The sequence below is a fragment of the Larus michahellis genome, unplaced genomic scaffold (genome assembly GCF_964199755.1).
Source record: "Larus michahellis unplaced genomic scaffold, bLarMic1.1 SCAFFOLD_349, whole genome shotgun sequence".
NCBI lineage: Eukaryota > Metazoa > Chordata > Aves > Charadriiformes > Laridae > Larus > Larus michahellis.
Genome location: NW_027436335.1, coordinates 1 through 18,051, shown reverse-complemented (window position 1 = coordinate 18,051; position 18,051 = coordinate 1). Strand labels below are relative to the sequence as shown.

General features: G+C 66.8%; 1 protein-coding gene across 1 annotated transcript; it reads left to right on the top strand.

Moving 5' to 3' along the window:
• Positions 1–1,295: 1,295 nt before the first annotated feature.
• LOC141737225 (copine-5-like) lies at positions 1,296–17,582 on the top strand (the record flags this gene model as incomplete). The annotated part of the gene is made up of 17 exons (XM_074571871.1): positions 1,296–1,516; positions 6,183–6,223; positions 6,694–6,740; positions 9,080–9,183; positions 10,446–10,485; positions 10,605–10,681; positions 11,047–11,106; positions 11,253–11,316; positions 11,645–11,748; positions 12,900–13,004; positions 13,851–13,892; positions 14,009–14,084; positions 14,818–14,871; positions 14,967–15,028; positions 16,098–16,144; positions 16,260–16,441; positions 17,455–17,582. Coding segments are annotated over exons 1-17 (1,316 nt in total), but the record flags the coding sequence as incomplete, so codon positions are not given.
• Positions 17,583–18,051: the final 469 nt, after the last annotated feature.

The window sequence follows — 18,051 nt, the reverse complement described above, 5'->3', positions numbered from 1 at the left end:
GCACTGGGGATACTGGAGGCAGCACTGGGGGTACGGGGGGGGCACTGGGAGTAGCGGGGGGGCACTGGGGATACTGGAGGCAGCACTGGGGGTACGGGGGGGGGCACTGGGAGTAGCGGGGGGGCACTGGGGATACTGGAGGCAGCACTGGGGGTACCGGGGGGGGCACTGGGGGTACCGGGGGGGTAATGGAGGTACGGGGGGGGGGAGCTGGGGGTACTGGAGGCAGCACTGGGGGTACGGGGGGGGGCACTGGGGATACTGGAGGCAGCACTGGGGGTGCGGGGGGGCACTGGGGATACTGGAGGCAGCACTGGGGGTACGGGGGGGGGCACTGGGAGTAGCGGGGGGGCACTGGGGATACTGGAGGCAGCACTGGGGGTACGGGGGGGGGACACTGGGGGTACCGGGAGGGCACTGGGGATACTGGAGGCAGCACTGGGGGTACGGGGGGGGGCACTGGGGGTACCGGGGGGGCACTGGGGATACTGGAGGCAGCACTGGGGGTATGGGGGGGGGCACTGGGAGTAGCGGGGTGGCACTGGGGATACTGGAGGCAGCACTGGGGGTACGGGGGGGGGCACTGGGAGTAGCGGGGTGGCACTGGGGATACTGGAGGCAGCAGTGGGGGTATGGGGGGGGGGGCACTGGGGGTACCGGGGTGGCACTGGGGATACTGGAGGCAGCACTGGGGGTATGAGGGGGGGGCACTGGGAGTAGCGGGGGGGCACTGGGGATACTGGAGGCAGCACTGGGGGTATGGGGGGGGCACTGGGAGTAGCGGGGGGGCACTGGGGATACTGGAGGCAACACTGGAGGTGCCGGGGGGGGGCTACTGGAAGTACTGGGGGAAGCAATGGGGGTCCCGGGGGGGGCACTGGGGGTACCGGGGGGGTAATGGAGGTACGGGGGGGGAGAGCTGGGGGTACTGGAGGCAGCACTGGGGCTGCCGGGGGGGCACTGGGGGTACGGGGGGGCAGCACTGGGGGTACGGTGGGGGTGGGGGGGTGGTACTGGGGGTCCGGGGCGATACCTGGGAGCGTCCCGGGGGCGTTCGCGGGGGACCCGGGGTGGTACCGGGGGTCTGGGGGCGATGGCGGGGGCGGTCCCGGGGATCCGGGGGCGATGCCGGGGGTCTGGGGGCGATGGCGGGGGCGGTCCCGGGGATCCGGGGGCGATGCCGGGGGTCTGGGGGCGGTCCCGGGGGTCCGGGGGCGATGCCGGGGGCGGTGCCGGGGGTGGTGCCGGGGGCCCCCGGGGGCGGTCCCGTAGGAAACACCGGGGCAGCCCCTCGGTGCGGGGCCGGGGCCGGGGCTGGGAGCCCCGGGCGGGGCCGGGGGCGGTCCCGGGGCGGAGCCGATCCCGATCCCGATCCCGGTGCCGGTGGCGGGGCGCGGGGGCGGCCGGAGCCGGGCAGCGGCGGAGCCCGGGACATGGCGGGCCTGGGCGCCCCGGAGCCGGGCAGCGGCCCCGGCCCCGTCCCGGCCACCCGGGTGGAGCTGACGGTGTCCTGCAGGTACCGGGGCTCGGGGGGAGCGGGCGGCGGGGGGCGGCGGGGGGCGGGCGGCGCTCTCGGAGACTGGGAGGCACTGGGGAGCGGGGGGTGATCGGCGTTGTCGGGGACTGGGAGGCACTGGGAGGCCGCGGGGAGCAAGGGGCAGTTGGCGTAGCATACTGGGAGGCACTGGGATGCACTGGGATGCAGTGGAGAGCGGGGGGTGGTTGGCGTTGTCGAGCACTGGGAGGCACTGGGAGGCACTGGGGGGGCACCAGGAGGTAGCGGGGAGCCGGGGGCAGCTGCCGTAGGCTACTGGAAAGCACTGGGGGGCACTGGGATGCACTGGGGAGCGGGACCAGTCGGTGTTGTTGGGCACTGGGAGGCACTGGGAGGCACTGGGAGGCACTGGGGAGCGGGGTGTGATTGGCGTTGTCGGATACTGGAAGGCACTGGGATGCACTGGGATGCACTGGGGAGTGGGGGGTGGTTGGTGTTGTCGGGGACTGGGAGGCACTGGTATGCACTGGGGAACAGGGGGTGATCGGCATTGTTGGGTACTGGGAGGCACTGGGGAGCGGGGGGTGATCGGCGTTGTCGGGTACTGGGAGGCACTGGGAGGCACTGGAGAGCGGGGGGTGGTTGGCGTTGTCGGGCACTGGGAGGCACTGGGATGCACTGGAGAGCGGGGGGTGATCGGCGTTGTCGGGGACTGGGAGGCACTGGGAGGCACTGGGGAGCGGGGGGTGGTTGGCGTTGTCGGGGACTGGGAGGCACTGGGAGGCACTGGGGAGCGGGGGGTGATCGGCGTTGTCGGGTACTGGGAGGCACTGGGAGGCACTGGGGAGCGGGGGGTGGTTGGCGTTGTCGGGTACTGGGAGGCACTGGGATGCACTGGGGAGCGGGGGGTGGTTGGCGTTGTCGGGCACTGGGAGGCACTGGGAGGCACTGGGGAGCGGGGGGTGACCGGCGTTGTCGGGTACTGGGAGGCACTGGGAGGCACTGGGGAGCGGGGGGTGATCGGCGTTGTCGGGTACTGGGAGGCACTGGGGAGCGGGGGGTGGTTGGCGTTGTCGGGCACTGGGAGGCACTGGGATGCACTGGGAGGCACTGTGAGGCACTGGGGAGCGGGGGAAAGCTGATATTGTCGGGTACTGGGAGGCACTGGGAGACAGCGGGGAGCGGGGGGTGGTTGGCGTTGTCGGGTACTGGGAGGCACTGGGAGGCACTGGGGAGCAGGGGGAAGCCGATATTGTCGGGCACTGGGAGGCACTGGGAGACAGCGGGGAGCGGGGGGCAGTTGTGGGATACTGGGAGCACTGGGGGGCACTGGGGGAGCAGGAGGCAGTTGGGGGTGTCGGGTGCTGGGGGGGCATGGGGGGCACTCAGTGGTGGGGGGCACTGGGAGGCACTGGGTACTGCGGGTGTGGGGCACTGGGGGGCACTGGGAGGCACTGGGAGGTGGGAGGGAGGGGGGGGGTGTGCTGGGGATGGGGGTCCCGGGGGGGGGGGGACGACGACGACACCCACATGGGTGCTGGGAGCTGGCACTGGGGGTGCTGGGGGGAGAATGGGGGCTCAGGGGTGGGGGGGGGCGCGAAATGCCACCACCCCCCCGGGGATGGCACTGAATCTGCTGCCCCCCCCCCACTTCCCGGACCCCTTCTGCACCCCCCACCCCCCCCCGCCAGCTGGGGAGGGGGGGGTCGGGGTGCCGGGGTGTCCCTGGTCCCCCCGGCTGTGCTGGGTGCCCCCCCCCGGGACCTGCTGGGTGCCCTGTGCCCCCCCCCCCCGGCCGTATCCCCCCCCCGGGATCTGCTGGGTGTCCTGTGTCCCCCCCCCGGCCGTGTCCCCCCCCCGGGCCGTGCTGGGTGCCCTCTGCCCCCCCCCCCGGCCGTATCCCCCCCCCGGGACCTGCTGGGTGTCCTGTGTCCCCCCCCCGAGCCCTGCTGGGTGCCCTGTGCCCCCCCCCCCCGGCCGTATCCCCCCCCCGGGACCTGCTGGGTGCCCTGTGCCCCCCCCTCCGGCCGTATCCCCCCCCCGGGACCTGCTGGGTGCCCTGTGTCCCCCCCCCGAGCCCTGCTGGGTGCCCTGTGCCCCCCCCCCCCGGCCGTATCCCCCCCCCGGGACCTGCTGGGTGCCCTGTGTCCCCCCCCCGGCCGTGCCCCCCCCCCCGGGCCGTGCTGGGTGCCCTGTGCCCCCCCCCCGGCCGTGCCCCCCCCCGCCCGCGTTGCTGCGGCCGCTCCGACCTATTTTCCTCCGGCTCCACCGGGACCCAGCGAGGCCCCGCGGCCGGCGGGGGCGGGGGGGGGGCGGGGGGGGCGCGGGCGCTGCCCGGTGGAGGCGGGGGGGGGGACACACAGACGGACGGACGGACACGGGGCGCTGGGAGATCCCGGCGGGACAGGGCACCCCCCCCCGCCCCCCCCGAGATCCAGCCCTGGCACGGCTCTGCATGCTCCGACACACGGGTGTGACACACACACACACACACACACACACACACACACACACACCCCGCCATACATCTGCCTGTCCTGACACGGCTGTGCACGCCCCGACACACGTATGTGCACCCCAACACACGTATGTGCACCCTGACACACGTATGTGCACCCCGACACACGTATGTGCACACTGACACACGTATGTGCACACTGACACATGTATGTACACACTGACGCACGTATGTGCACACTGACACACGTATGTGCACACGTATGTACCCGCCGACACACGTATGTGCACCCCGACACACGTATGTACACACCGACACATGTATGTGCACACGTATGTACCTGCCGACACACGTATGTGCACACCAACACACACGTATGTACCCACTGACACACATACGTACACACTGACACACGTATGTACACACTGACACACATATGTGGACACTGACACACATATGTGCACACATATGTATCTGCCGACACACATATGTACACATCAACACATGTATGTGCACACTGACACATGTATGTACACACCGACACACGTATGTGCACACTGACACACATATGTACATGCCAACACACGTATGTACACACCGACACACGTATGTACACACCGACACATGTATGTACACATCGACACACGTATGTACATGCCAACACATGTATGTACACACTGACGCACATATGTACCCGCCGACACACACGTATGTACCCACTGACACACATACGTACACACTGACACACGTATGTGCACCCCAACACACGTATGTGCACACCGACACACACGTATGTACACACCGACACACATATGTACACGCTGACACACGTATGTGCACACTGACGCATGTATGTGCACACGTATGTACCCGCTGACACACATATGGACACATCAACACACGTATGTGCACCCCGACACATATATGTACACACCAACACACACGTATGTACCCACCGACACATGTATGGACACACTGACGCACATATGTACCCGCTGACACACATGTATGTACCCGCCGACACATATGTACACATTGACACACGTATGTGCACCCCGACACACGTATGTGCACAGCAGCACACGTATGTACACGCCGACACACGTATGTACATGCCAACACACACATATGTACACACCGACACACGTATGTGCACACTGACACACGTATGTACACAGCAGCACACGTATGTGCAGCCCCAGAGCGTGTGATGGGGCACACACAGCTGCACATGTGCAACCCCCTGCACCGCCTGGCGCACACACGTGTGTGCACACACACACACAGATACACACACACACGGACACACACACACACGGACACACACACAGAGACACGCGCACACACACACGGACACACACAGATACACACACACAGACAGACACACACAGAGACACACACACAGACACACACACACAGACACACACACACAGACACACACAGAGACACACACAGACACACACACAGACACACACACACACAGACACACACACAGACACACACAGACACACACACACACACAGAGACACACAGAGACACACACACAGAGACACACACACACAGACATACACATACACACACAGAGACACACACAGACACACACACACACAGACACACACACACAGACACACACAGACACACACACACACACAGAGACACACAGAGACACACAGACACAGACACACACAGACACACACACACACACACACAGAGACACACACACACACACACACACACACAGAGACACACAGACACACACACACAGACACACACACACACAGACACACACACACACACACAGACACACACACACACAGAGACACACACACACACACAGAGACACACACAGACACACACACAGAGACACACACAGACATACACATACACACACAGACACACACACACACACACAGACACACACACACACACACAGACACACACAGACACACACACACACACAGAGACACACACACACACACACACAGACACACACACACAGACACACACACACACACACACACACACACACACACAGACACACACACACACACACACGCGCACACACCCCCCGGGTCACACGCGCCCGCCCTCATTCACACACACGTGGGCACTTTCACTCTCCCTCACACGTGCACACGCTCACTCACTCTCACTTTCTCTCACCCTCACCCTCACTTTCTCCCACTCTCACTTTCACTCTCACTTTCACTCTCACTCTCCCCCCCCCAGGCAGCTCCTGGACAAAGACACCTTCTCCAAGTCCGACCCACGTGAGTGGGGCCGGGGGGGTCCGGGCGGGGGGCCGGGCGGGGGGACGGTGCTGGAGGCTGGGGGTGTCCGGGGGGGGGTCATGGGGTGTCCAGTGGATTGGGGGGGGGGGGGGATCAGGGGGTGTCTGGGAGGATCGGGGGGGGGAGGGGGGTGGGGGGGTTGTCCTGGGGGTGGGGGGGAGGAACTGGGGGATCGAAGGGTGTTTGGGGCAATCAAGGGGTCCGGGGGGGGGGGTCTCGGAGGGCCGGGGGGGGGGTGTCTGAGGGGGTCCGGGGGGGTGTCCTGGGGGGGGGGGGCGTGTCCAGAGTGTCTGGGGGGATCTGGGGGTCAGAGGGGGGGGTCGGGGGGGGGTCAGGCGGGGTCCGGGGGGGGGTCCAGGGGGGTCTTGGGGATCCGGGGGTCGGGGGGGGGGGGGGTGTCCGTGGGTCTCAGCCCCCCCCCCCCCCCATTTCCCCCCCCCCCCCCGCAGTCTGTGTGCTCTACACCCAGCGCCCCGGGGGCGGCCCGTGGCGGGAGGTGAGTGTGTGGCTCCCCCCCCCCCACCCCGGGGGGGGCGGCAGCCAATCGCGTGTCAGGGTGCTGGCCGGCCAGCCAATCAGCGTGTTGGGGTGCCGGGCGGGTGGCCAATCAGCATGTCAGGCCGCTGGCCAATCCGCATGTTGGGGGGGGGGTGGCCGGCCGGCCAATCATCAGCACGTCCAAGCGACGGCCAATCAGCACGTGGGCACGCCAACCAGCCGGCCAATCAGCGTGTCGGGGTGTCAGCCAGCCGGCCAATCAGCACGCGAGATGCCGGCCAATCAGCATGTTGGGGTGCCAGCCCGCTGGCCAATGAGCATGGCGGGGTGATGGCCAACTGGCCAATGAGCGTGTCAGATGTTGGCCAACCAGCATGGCGGGGGCGTTGGGGTGCCGGCCAATCAGCGCGTCGGGGTGTTGGCCAAGCGGCCAATCAGCGCGGTGGGGTGCCGGCCAGGTGGCCAATCGGCGTGTCCCATTCTGGCCAATCAGCAGGTTGGGGTGCCGGCCAGTTGACCAATCCCTGCTGAGCAATCGGCTTGCTGGGGTGCAGCAGCCGGCCAATCAGCACGTTGGGGTGTTGGCCAACCGGCCAATCAGCACGTTGGGGTGCTGTCCAGGTGGCCAATCAGCATGTCCGCTTCTGGCCAGCTTCATGTCGGGGGTGCCGGCCAGTTGGCCAATCACCGGTGGGCAATCAGCTTGCTGGGGTGCAGCAGCCGGCCAATCAGAACGCTGGGGTGCCGGCCAGTTAGCCAATCGGCAGCCTGGGGCGCTGGCCAATCGGCATGTCGGGGTGCCGGCCAGTTGGCCAATCCCTGCTGAGCAATCAGCTTGCTGGGGTGCAGCAGCCGGCCAATCAGCACGTTGGGGTGTTGGCCAACCGGCCAATCATCATGTCGGGGGTGCCGGCCAGTTGGCCAATCAGAACGTTGGGGTGCGGGCGGCCGGCCAATCAGCGCTGGCCGCGGCCGGGAAGGGGACATTTGGGGACACCCCCGGGGGGGCCCCGCCTCCCCCCCGCCCCGCCGCCCCCCCTGTAATTAGCCGCCGGTTAATTGCGGGGCTGGGGGCCGTAATGAGCGGGCGCGGGCAGGGCGGGACGCGGGGCCGGCCCCCGCCGCGGCACAAAGGGCCACCTGGGCCCGCGCCGCCCCTCCCGCTTGTCCCCGCCGTGTCCCCGCTGTCACCCCGCTCCCCCCCTGCCCCCCCCGCTATTCCTCCGTCCTGCCGTCCCCACGGCCCTCTGTCCCCGTCCCCGTGTCCCACCGTCTCCCCATGTCCCCCATATTCTCATGGCCGTGGCCCCGTGGCCCTGCGTCCCCACGTGCCATTGTCCCCGTGGCCCCATACCTGTGTCCCCATACCCGTGTCCCCATGTTCCCTGTGTCCCTGTGTCCCCATGTCCCCATACCCATGTCCCCACATCCCCATGTCCCCATACCCGTGTCCCCATACCCATATCCCCATGTTCCCTGTGTCCCTATGTCCCTGTGTCCCCTTACCCATGTCCCCATGTCCCCATGCCCCCATGTCCCTGTGTCCCCTTGTCCCTATACCCGTGGCCCCACACCCCCATGCCCGCCTGTCCCCATGTCCCTGTTCCCCCATACCTGTGTCCCCATGTCCCTCTGTGTGTCCCCATGTCCCCATACCTCTGTCCCCATGTCCCCATATCCCATGTCCCACCATGTCCCACCTGTCCCATGTCCCCATACCCATGTCCCTGTGTCCCCATACCCGTATCCCTGTGTCTCCATGTCCCCATGTCCCTGTGTCCCCCATGTCCCTATGTCCCTGTGTCCGCATACCTGTGTCCCCATGCCCCCCATGTCCCCAATGTCCCCATATTCCTGTGTCCCTGTGTCCCCGTGTCCCCATACCTGTGTCCCTATATTCCTGTCCCACCATGTCCCCATATCCATTTCCCCATGTCCCCACGTCCCTGTGTCCCCATGTCCCTGTGTCCCCATACCCATATCCCCGTGTTCCCATATCCCCGTGTCCCCATGTCCCTGTGTCCCCATGTCCCTCTGTCCCCATACCTGTGTCCCCATGTTCCCCATGTCTCCACATCCCTGTGTCCCCCGTGTCCCCATGTCCCTCTGTCCCCATACTTGTGTCCCCATGTTCCCCATGTCCCTACACCCATGTCCCTGTGCCCCCATGGCCCCCGTGTCCCCACATCCCTGTGTCCCCCATGTCCCCGTGTCCCCCGTGTCCCCATACCCATGTCCCCATACTCCTCTGTCTCCAAACCCATGTTCCCCATGTCCCTATACTCGTGTCCCCGTGTCCCCCGTGTCCCCATGTCCCCCTGTCCCCGTGTCCCCTAGTTCGGCCGGACCGAGGTCATCGACAACTCCCTGAACCCCGACTTTCTGCGCAAGTTCGTCCTCGACTACTTCTTCGAGGAGAAGCAGAACCTCCGCTTCGACCTGTGAGTGTCCCCCCGCCGTCCCCCCCGCCGTCCCCTCCCCCTCCGCCCGCGCCCGGGGGTGACAGCCGCCCCGCTGGCGCCTGGCCCTGTCCCAGGCATGTCCTTGTCACTACCCAGTCCCTCTCCCCCTCCCTGCTCTGTCCCCATCCCTGTGCCGTCGCCATCCCTGTCCCCATCCCATCTCTGTCCCCATCGCTGGCCCTGTCCCTGCCCCCATCCCCGGCCCTGTCCCCATCCCTGTCCCCATCCCTGTCCCCATCCCATCTCCAGCCCCATAAATGTCCCTGACCCATCCCAGTCCCCATCCCATCTCCGTCCCCGTCCCCATCCCTGTCCCATCTTTCTTCCTATATGTCCCCATCCCTGTCCCCATCCCCGTCCCTGTCCCCAGCCCCATCCCTGTCCCCATCCTGTCCTATCTTTGTTCCTATATGTCCCCATCCCCGTCCCCATCCCATCCCTGTCCCCATCCCTGTCCCCATCCCATCTCCATCCCATCCCTGTCCCCATCCCTGTCCCCATCCCATCTCCATCCCATCCCTGTCCCCATCCCTGTCCCATCCCATCTCCATCCCATCCCTGTCCCCATCCCTGTCCCCATCTCATCTCCATCCCATCCCTGTCCCCATCCCTGTCCTATACCATCCCCGTCCCCATCCCCATCCCTGTCCCCATCCTGTCCCATCTTTGTTCCTATATGTCCCCATCCCCATCCCTGTCCCCATCCCATCCCTGTCCCCATCCCTGTCCCATCCCATCCCTGTCCCCATCCCTGTCCCCACCCCTTCTCCATCCCATCCCTGTCCCCATCCTGTCCCATCTTTGTTCCTCTATGTCCCTGTCCCCATCCCTGTCCTTGTCCCCATCCCTGTCCCCATCCCATCCCCATCCCTGTCCCCATCCCTGTCCCCATCCCTGTCCGCATCCCATCTCCATCCCATCCCTGTCCACATCCCTGTCCCCATCCCTGTCCTATACCATCCCTGTCCCCATCCCATCCCCATCCCAGTCCCCATCCCTGTCCCCATCCCATCTCCATCCCATCCCTGTCCCCATCCTGTCCCATCCCATCCCCGTGCCCATCCCTGTGCCATCCCTGTCCTATACCATCCCCGTCCCCATCCCCGTCCCTATCCCTGTCCCCATCCCTGTTCCATCCCATCCCACCCCATCCCCATCCCCATCCCGTCCCTGTCCCCAAGGCCACCCCATCCCCGCTCCCGTCCCCGCTGCCCCATCCACGGGTCCCCTCCTGTCCCCAGGTACGACGTCGACTCCAAGAGCCCCGACCTCTCCAAACACGTAAGTGCGGGGCTGGCACCGCTGCCTGTCCCGTCCCCCCCCCGGCCACGTCCCCCGTCCCCCGCCACCGCTGGGCTGGGGCCGGGGCCGGTGACAGCCCCCGGTGACACCGTGGGCAGGATTTCCTCGGCCAGGCCTTCTGCACCCTGGGGGAGATCGTGGGCTCGGCCGGCAGCCGCCTGGAGAAGCCCCTGACGTGAGTGTGTCCCCCCCCCCCCCCCACCCCCCCCATTGTCACCCTGCCTCAGTGTCCCCCGGGGCGGGGGTGGGGGGGACACACACCCTGCGCGGGGCTGGCTGTCCCCATGTCCCCCCCATCCCCGGCCTTGGCGGGGCGCCCGGCTCCTTATCCGGGGTGTCCGGGATGGACACCAGCCCCCGGCGCCGACAGCTCCGGCTCCGGGCTGCCCCGGTTCCCCCCACCCCCCCCCGGCCTCAGCCCCTGCCTCAGTTTCCCCATGGTGGGGGGGGGTGGGGTGGTGGTTACTGGCCTGGCTTTTGGGGTGGGGGGGGGGGATGTCTTTGTCCCTTCTGTCACCCCCCCGCTGTGTGTCCCAGCAGGATGGGGACGGTCACCACGCACGGCCGGGGTAGGAGACCCGCTCCGGCCGTCTCCAACGGGTGAGTTTGGGGGTCCCCACTCCCGGTGGCGGGGGGGACGACGACACACATAACCCGGTGACCACGTGTGTGTCCCCCTGGGGACACCCCGGTCACCGTGTGTCGCTCCCCCCCCCCGACCCCGTGCTCCCGGCCCCTCCCGGCAGTGGCATCCCCGGGAAGAAATGTGGCACCATCATCCTCCTCGCCGAAGAGCTGGGCAACTGCCGGGTGAGCCGTGGCTCCGGGGAATGGGGGGGGGACACACACACACACAGGTTGGGGACACCTCAGTGCCGTGGTGGTGGTGGTGACGGGGTGGGGGGGGAGCGCTGAGACACTGTCCATTCCCCCCCCCCCTACCCTCAACCTGGAAACCCCCCTGGGCCTTCCTCCCTCCGGGCTGAGGAAGCTGAGGGTCAGGCTGAGAGGCCCCACGGCGTGTCCCGCAGCCCCCCCCCAGGATCCTGCACCCCCCCTGTGACTGGGGTGCGGGGACGGTGACACACCCCCCCCCCCGCCCCGTCCCTGTCCCTGTGTCCCCCCCTCCCCGCTGCAGGACGTGGCCACGCTGCAGTTCTGCGCCAACAAGCTGGACAAGAAGGATTTTTTCGGCAAATCCGACCCCTTCATGGTCTTCTACCGCAGCAACGAGGACGGGACGTGAGTGACACCCCCACCAACACCCCCCCCACACCCCCCCCCCGGCGAAGGCGGTGACACCCCCCACCCATGGCGGGGACACACACACACACACGGAGCCCCAGCCATGGGACACCACGGGGACGGTCGATGTCCCCACGGGGCTGGGCTGGGTTTGGGGCTGGGGAGAGGGGCGGGGGGGGGGTCGCCAAAAAAAATCCCCCCCTGGGTGTCACGGTCCCCAAGGTCACCCTGCTGCAGCCTGGGATGTCACCCTGGGGTTGGTGGTCCCTTGGGTGCCCGCGCTGCACCCCTGGGTGTCGTGGTCCCCAGGGTCACCGTCCCGCACCCCCTGGTGTCACACTCCCCATGCTGCACCCCTGGACATTGTGGCCCCCCCCAGGGTCCCCCGCACCCTGGGGTGTCACGGACCCGATGCTGCACCCACGGGTGTCATGGTCCCTTGGGTGCCCGTGCTGCACCCCTGGGTGTCACAGTCCTCATGCTGCACCCAAGGGTGTCACGGTCCCCATGTTGCACCCATGGGTGTTGTTGTCCCCAAGGTCCCCATGCTGCACCCCTGGGTTTATGGTCCCTTAGGTGCCCATGCTGCACCCATGGGTGTCATGGTCCCCAAGGTCCCCATGCTGCACCCATGGCTGTCACAGTCCCCATACTGCACCCATGGGTGTCATGGTCCCCATGTTGCACCCCTGGGTGTCACAGTCCCCAAGGTCCCAGTGCTGCACCCCTGGGTGTCACAGCCCCCATACTGCACCCATGGGTGTCCTGGTCCCTGGGCTGCACCCATGGGCATTACCATCCCCAGGGTCCCCACGTTGCACCCCTGGGGTTTATGGTCCCTTGGGTCCCCACGCTGCACCCCTGGGTGTCACAGTCCCCACGCTGCACCCCTGGGGTTTATAGTCCCCTGGGTCCCCACGCTGCACCCCTGGGTGCCCTGGTCCCTGTGCTGCACCCTGAGGTGTCGCGGTCCCCACGCTTGACCCCTGGGGTCTATGGTCCCTTGGGTGCCCGTGCTGCACCCCCGGGTGTCACGATGGCACCCTGCTGACACCCAGGGGCTGACGGGGTGGGGGGATTGTTGCCATCAGGGGGGTGACATCCTTGTCCCTTCTTTGTGTCGTGTGTGTGTGTGTCCCCCCCCCCAGCTTCACCATCTGCCACAAGACGGAGGTGGTGCGGAACACGCTGAACCCGGTCTGGCAGGCCTTCGCCATCCCGGTGCGCGCCCTCTGCAACGGCGACTACGACCGGTGAGCGCCCGCCAGCTCCTCCAGGGCCGCCATGGCCGGGGGGGGCGGGGGGCGGGGGGCGGCCGCTCTGCACCCTCTTCCCACCCTCTCTGTGCTCCCTCCCCGTCCCACCCCGCCGGCCTCAGTTTACCCCACCTGAGCAATGGGTTTCATTACCAATCCACCGGCCTCAGTTTACCCCATCAGAGCAATGGGTTTCATTGCCACACCACCAGCCTCAGTTTACCCCACCTGAGCAATGGGTTTCATCGCCATGCCACCAGCCTCAGTTTACCCCTTCTGGGCAATGGGTTTCATTACCAAGCCGCCGGCCTCAGTTTACCCCACCTGAGCAATGGGTTTCATTACCAATCCACCGGCTTCAGTTTACCCCACCTAAGCAATGGGTTTCATTACCAATCCGCTGGCCTCAGTTTACCCCATCAGAGCAATGGGGTTCATTGCCACGCCACCAGCCTCAGTTTACCCCACCTGAGCAATGGGTTTCACCGCCATGGCAGAGCCATCCCTGGCAAGTGCGTGTGCGTGTCCCCCCAAAAAAACCCCCCGATGTCACCGGCTGCGTGTCCTGGCACACTCTCGGCGTCGCGCCGCTGGCTTGGCCCCGTGTCGGACGTTGCTGTGGCAACGGTGGATAAAAATATCCCACGGAAAAAGGCTGAGGAGGAGGAGGAGGAGGAGGAGAGGAGGAGGAAAAGGCCCACGGAGGCGTCAAAACAACCCCCCGGGGAGCGGGTGCCGGGGCCGGCCGTGGGGACCCATGGGTGCCCCCAGGGTGGGGGTCCGGGGCTGTGGGGGTGCCGGGGGGCCGGTGGTGACACCCCCCCCCCCAACCTTGCCTTGCAGAGCCATCAAGGTGGAGGTGTACGACTGGGACCGCGACGGCAGGTGAGCCGGGGGTGGCCCTGGGTGACACCCCACCCCCCCCCCACCCACCCCCATCCCAGCCCCACACCCCGGGGTGTCGGTGACCCACACCCCCCCCCCCCCGCCTCGCCCCACAGCCACGATTTCATCGGGGAGTTCACCACCAGCTACCGGGAGCTGGCGCGGGGACAAAGCCAGTTCAACGTCTACCAGGTGAGGCCGGGGACCGGGGAGCTGCACCCATGGGTGTCACGGTCCCCAAGGGCCCCATACTGCACCCCTGGGTGTCACGGTCCCCATGGTCTACCCCTGGGTGTTGTTGTCCCCAAGGTCCCAGTGCTGCACCCATGGGTGTCACAGTCCCCATGCTCTACCCATGGGTGTCACGGTCCCCAAGGTCCCCATACTGCACCCCTGGGTGTCATGGTCCCCATGCTGCACCCATGGGTGTCACAGTCCCCAAGGTCCCCATGCTCTATCTATGGGTGTCACGGTCCCCAAGGTCCCCATGCTGCACCCATGGGTGTCACGGTCCCCATGTTGCACCCATGGGTGTTGTTGTCCCCAAGGTCCCCATGCTGCACCCATGGGTGTCACGGTCCCCATGCTGCACCCATGGGTGTTGTTGTCCCCAAGGTCCCCATGTTGCACCCATGGGTGTCACGGTCCCCATGTTGCACCCATGGGTGTTGTTGTCCCCAAGGTCCCCATGTTGCACCCATGGGTGTCACGGTCCCCATGCTGCACCCATGGGTGTTGTTGTCCCCAAGGTCCCCATGCTGCACCCATGGGTGCCACAGTCCCCATCCCCGGGGTGCCTGCCCTGCTCCCCCCAACCCCCCCCCACCTTGCCGCACCGGGGCGTTGCGGTGCCCCCCTCCCCCCTGCCCCCCGGGGGTGCTGCGGCCCCCCCAGGGCAGAGCCCCCCCCCTCCGCCCCCCCCCAGGTGGTGAACCCCCGGAAGAGGCTGAAGAAGAAGAAGTACCTGAACTCGGGGACGGTGAGGACGGGGCGGGGGGGGGACACGACACCCCGGGGGGGGGGGGCACAGCTACTGTCCCCCGCTCAGCGCCCCCCCCCACCCCCCCCCGGCAGGTGACACTGCTGTCCTTCGCCGTGGAGTCCGAGCACACCTTCCTGGACTACATCAAGGGGGGGTGAGACTGGGGGGGGGGGACGGGCCTCAGTTTCCCCATCCCTACCCCGGGGCTGCAGCCGGGGTAGGGGGGGGGGGGTTGAGGTGCGGGGGAGCGGGGCGGGGGGGGGTGTAACGTCAGAGCAGGGGCATTTTGGGGTGCTCTGAGCTGGGGGGGGGGGCGGGCAGGGGGTATTGGATGCATCCCGGTCCATGGAGGGGGGGTTGGATGCATCCCAGTGCTTGGGGGGGGGGGGAGTTGGATGCATCCCAGTCCCTGGGGGGGGTGGATGTACCCCAGCTCTTGGAGGCGGGGGGTGGGGGGGTGGGGGGGTGGTGTGTTGGATGCATCCCAGTGCTTGGGGGGGGTTGGATGCATCCCAGTTCTTGGATGGGGGGGGTGGGGGGGGTGTATCCCAGTCCTTGGGGGGGTTTGGATTCATCCCAGTCCTTAGTGGGGGGGTTGGATGCATCCCAGTCTTTGGGGGGGGGGTTGGATTCATCCCAGTCTTTGGGGGGGGTTGGATTCATCCCAGTCTTTGGCGGGGCGGGGGGGGGGGGGGGTTGGATGCATCCCAGTCCTTAGTGGGGGGGTTGGATGCATCCCAGTCTTTGGGGGGGGGTTGGATTCATCCCAGTCTTTGGCGGGGCGGGGGGGGGGGGGGGTTGGATGCATCCCAGTCCTTAGTGGGGGGGTTGGATGCATCCCAGTCTTTGGGGGGGGGTTGGATTCATCCCAGTCTTTGGCGGGGCGGGGGGGGGGGGGGGTTGGATGCATCCCAGTCCTTAGTGGGGGGGTTGGATGCATCCCAGTCTTTGGGGGGGGGTTGGATTCATCCCAGTCTTTGGCGGGGCGGGGGGGGGGGGGGGGTTGGATGCATCCCAGTCCTTAGTGGGGGGGTTGGATGCATCCCAGTCCTTGGGGGGGGCGGGTTGGATCCATCCCAGTCCTCCGGTGCCGACCCGGGGAGGCCGGGAGGGGGCTGCCCCCCCCCCCCATACCCATGGGTCGCACCCTTCATCCCCCCCCCCCTCCTCCCCCCCCCTAATCCCTAACACCACTTCCCCCCCCACCCCACCCCCCCCGGCAGGACCCAACTCAACTTCACGGTGGCCATCGACTTCACCGCCTCCAACGGTGAGCGCGGGGCCCCGCGTCGTTCCCCAATTTTAGGGGGGGTGGGGGGGTGGGGGTCCTCAAATCCTTACTGGGGGGGTGTGCTGGGACCTGTCTGAGCCCCCCCCCCCCGTAGGGAACCCCTCGCAGTCCACCTCGCTGCACTACCTGAGCCCCTACCAGCCCAACGCCTACGCCATGGCGCTCACCGCCCTGGGCGAGATCATCCAGGACTACGACAGCCACAAAATGTTCCCGGCTTTGGGTTTCGGCGCCAAAATCCCCCCGGACGGACGCGTCTCCCACGAATTTCCGTTGGTGAGGGGATCCGCCGGCAGCCCATCCCCTTTTCTTCAAGGGGTGGGAGTCCTGGTGGGCGACAAGGGTGCCCAAGGGTTGGGCATGGCCCTGGTGGCCAAGAAGGCCAATGGCATCCTGGCCAGGGGGGGCATCAAGAGGAGCGTGGCCGGCGGGTGGAGGGAGGTTCATCCCCCCCCTCGGCTCTGCCCTGGGGAGGCCACAGCTGGAGCACTGGGGCCAGTTCTGGGCTCCCCGGGTCAAGAGGGACAGGGAACTGCTGGAGAGGGGACAGCAAAGGGCCACCAAGATGCCGAGGGGGCTGGAACATCTCTCTTATCATAGAATCACGGAACGGTTCAGGTTGGGAGGGACCTTAAAGATCATCTTGTCCCACCCCCCTGCCCTGGGCAGGGACACCTCCCACCAGCCCAGGTTGCTCCAAGCCCCGTCCAACCTGGCCTTGAACCCCTCCAGGGATGGGGCAGCCACAGCTTCTCTGGGCAACCTGGGCCAGGGTCCCACCACCCTCACAGCCAAGAATTGCTTCCTTACGAAGAAAGGCTGAGGGATTTGGGTCTTTTCAGTCTGGAAAAAAGGCAACTGAGGGGGGATCTTATCAACGCTGATAAATACTGACAGGGGGGGTGTCAGGAGGATGGGGCCAGGCTCTTCTCAGTGGTGCCCGGGGACAGGACAAGGGGCAACGGGCACAAACTTGACCATGGGAAGTTCCATCTCAACACGAGGAGGAACTTCTTCACCCTGAGGGTGGCAGAGCCCTGGCACAGGCTGCCCAGAGAGGTGGGGGAGTCTCCGTCTCTGGAGACATCCCAAACCCCCCCTGGACGCGTTCCTGTGCCACCTGCTCTGGGTGACCCTGCTCTGGCAGGGGGTGGGACTGGGTGACCCCCAGAGGTCCCTTCCCACCCCGCCCTCGGCCAGTCTTGGGATTCCGTGACGGGGGTCGGGGACATCGTCGGCACCTCAAGGGGGTTTTTTGGGTTGTTTTTTTTCCGCCCCGAGCGCCGCAGAACGGGGACGCGGCCAACCCGGCGTGCAGCGGCATCGAGGGGGTGCTGGAGGCGTACCACCGCAGCCTGCGCAGCGTCCAGCTCTACGGCCCCACCAACTTCGCCCCCGTGGTCAACCACGTTGCACGGTAAGGGCTGGGGGGGGGGGGGGGGCAACACACACATAGAAACACACACACACAACCCGGGATGATGGGGGGAGGGGGGGGGTTGGGGTTGCCCACCCCAGCGTCACTCGGGGGTTGGGTGACACACCGGAGAGACCTGGCCAGGCTGGAGAGTTGGGTGGTGAGGAACCTGATGGAATTCAACCAGGGCAAGCGTCGGGTGCGGCACCCGGGGAGGAATAACCCCCCCCACACACACACACACACCCCCCCCAGGACAGGTTGGGGGTGACCCGCTGGAGAGCAGCTCGGTGGAAAGAGACCTGGGGGACGACAAGGGTGCCCGTGGGCCAGCAATGGGCCCTGGTGGCCAAGAAGGCCGATGGCATCCTGGGGGGCATCAAGAGGAGCGTGGCCGGCGGGTGGAGGGAGGTTCATCCTCCCCCTCGGCTCTGCCCTGGGGAGGCCACAGCTGGAGCACTGGGGCCAG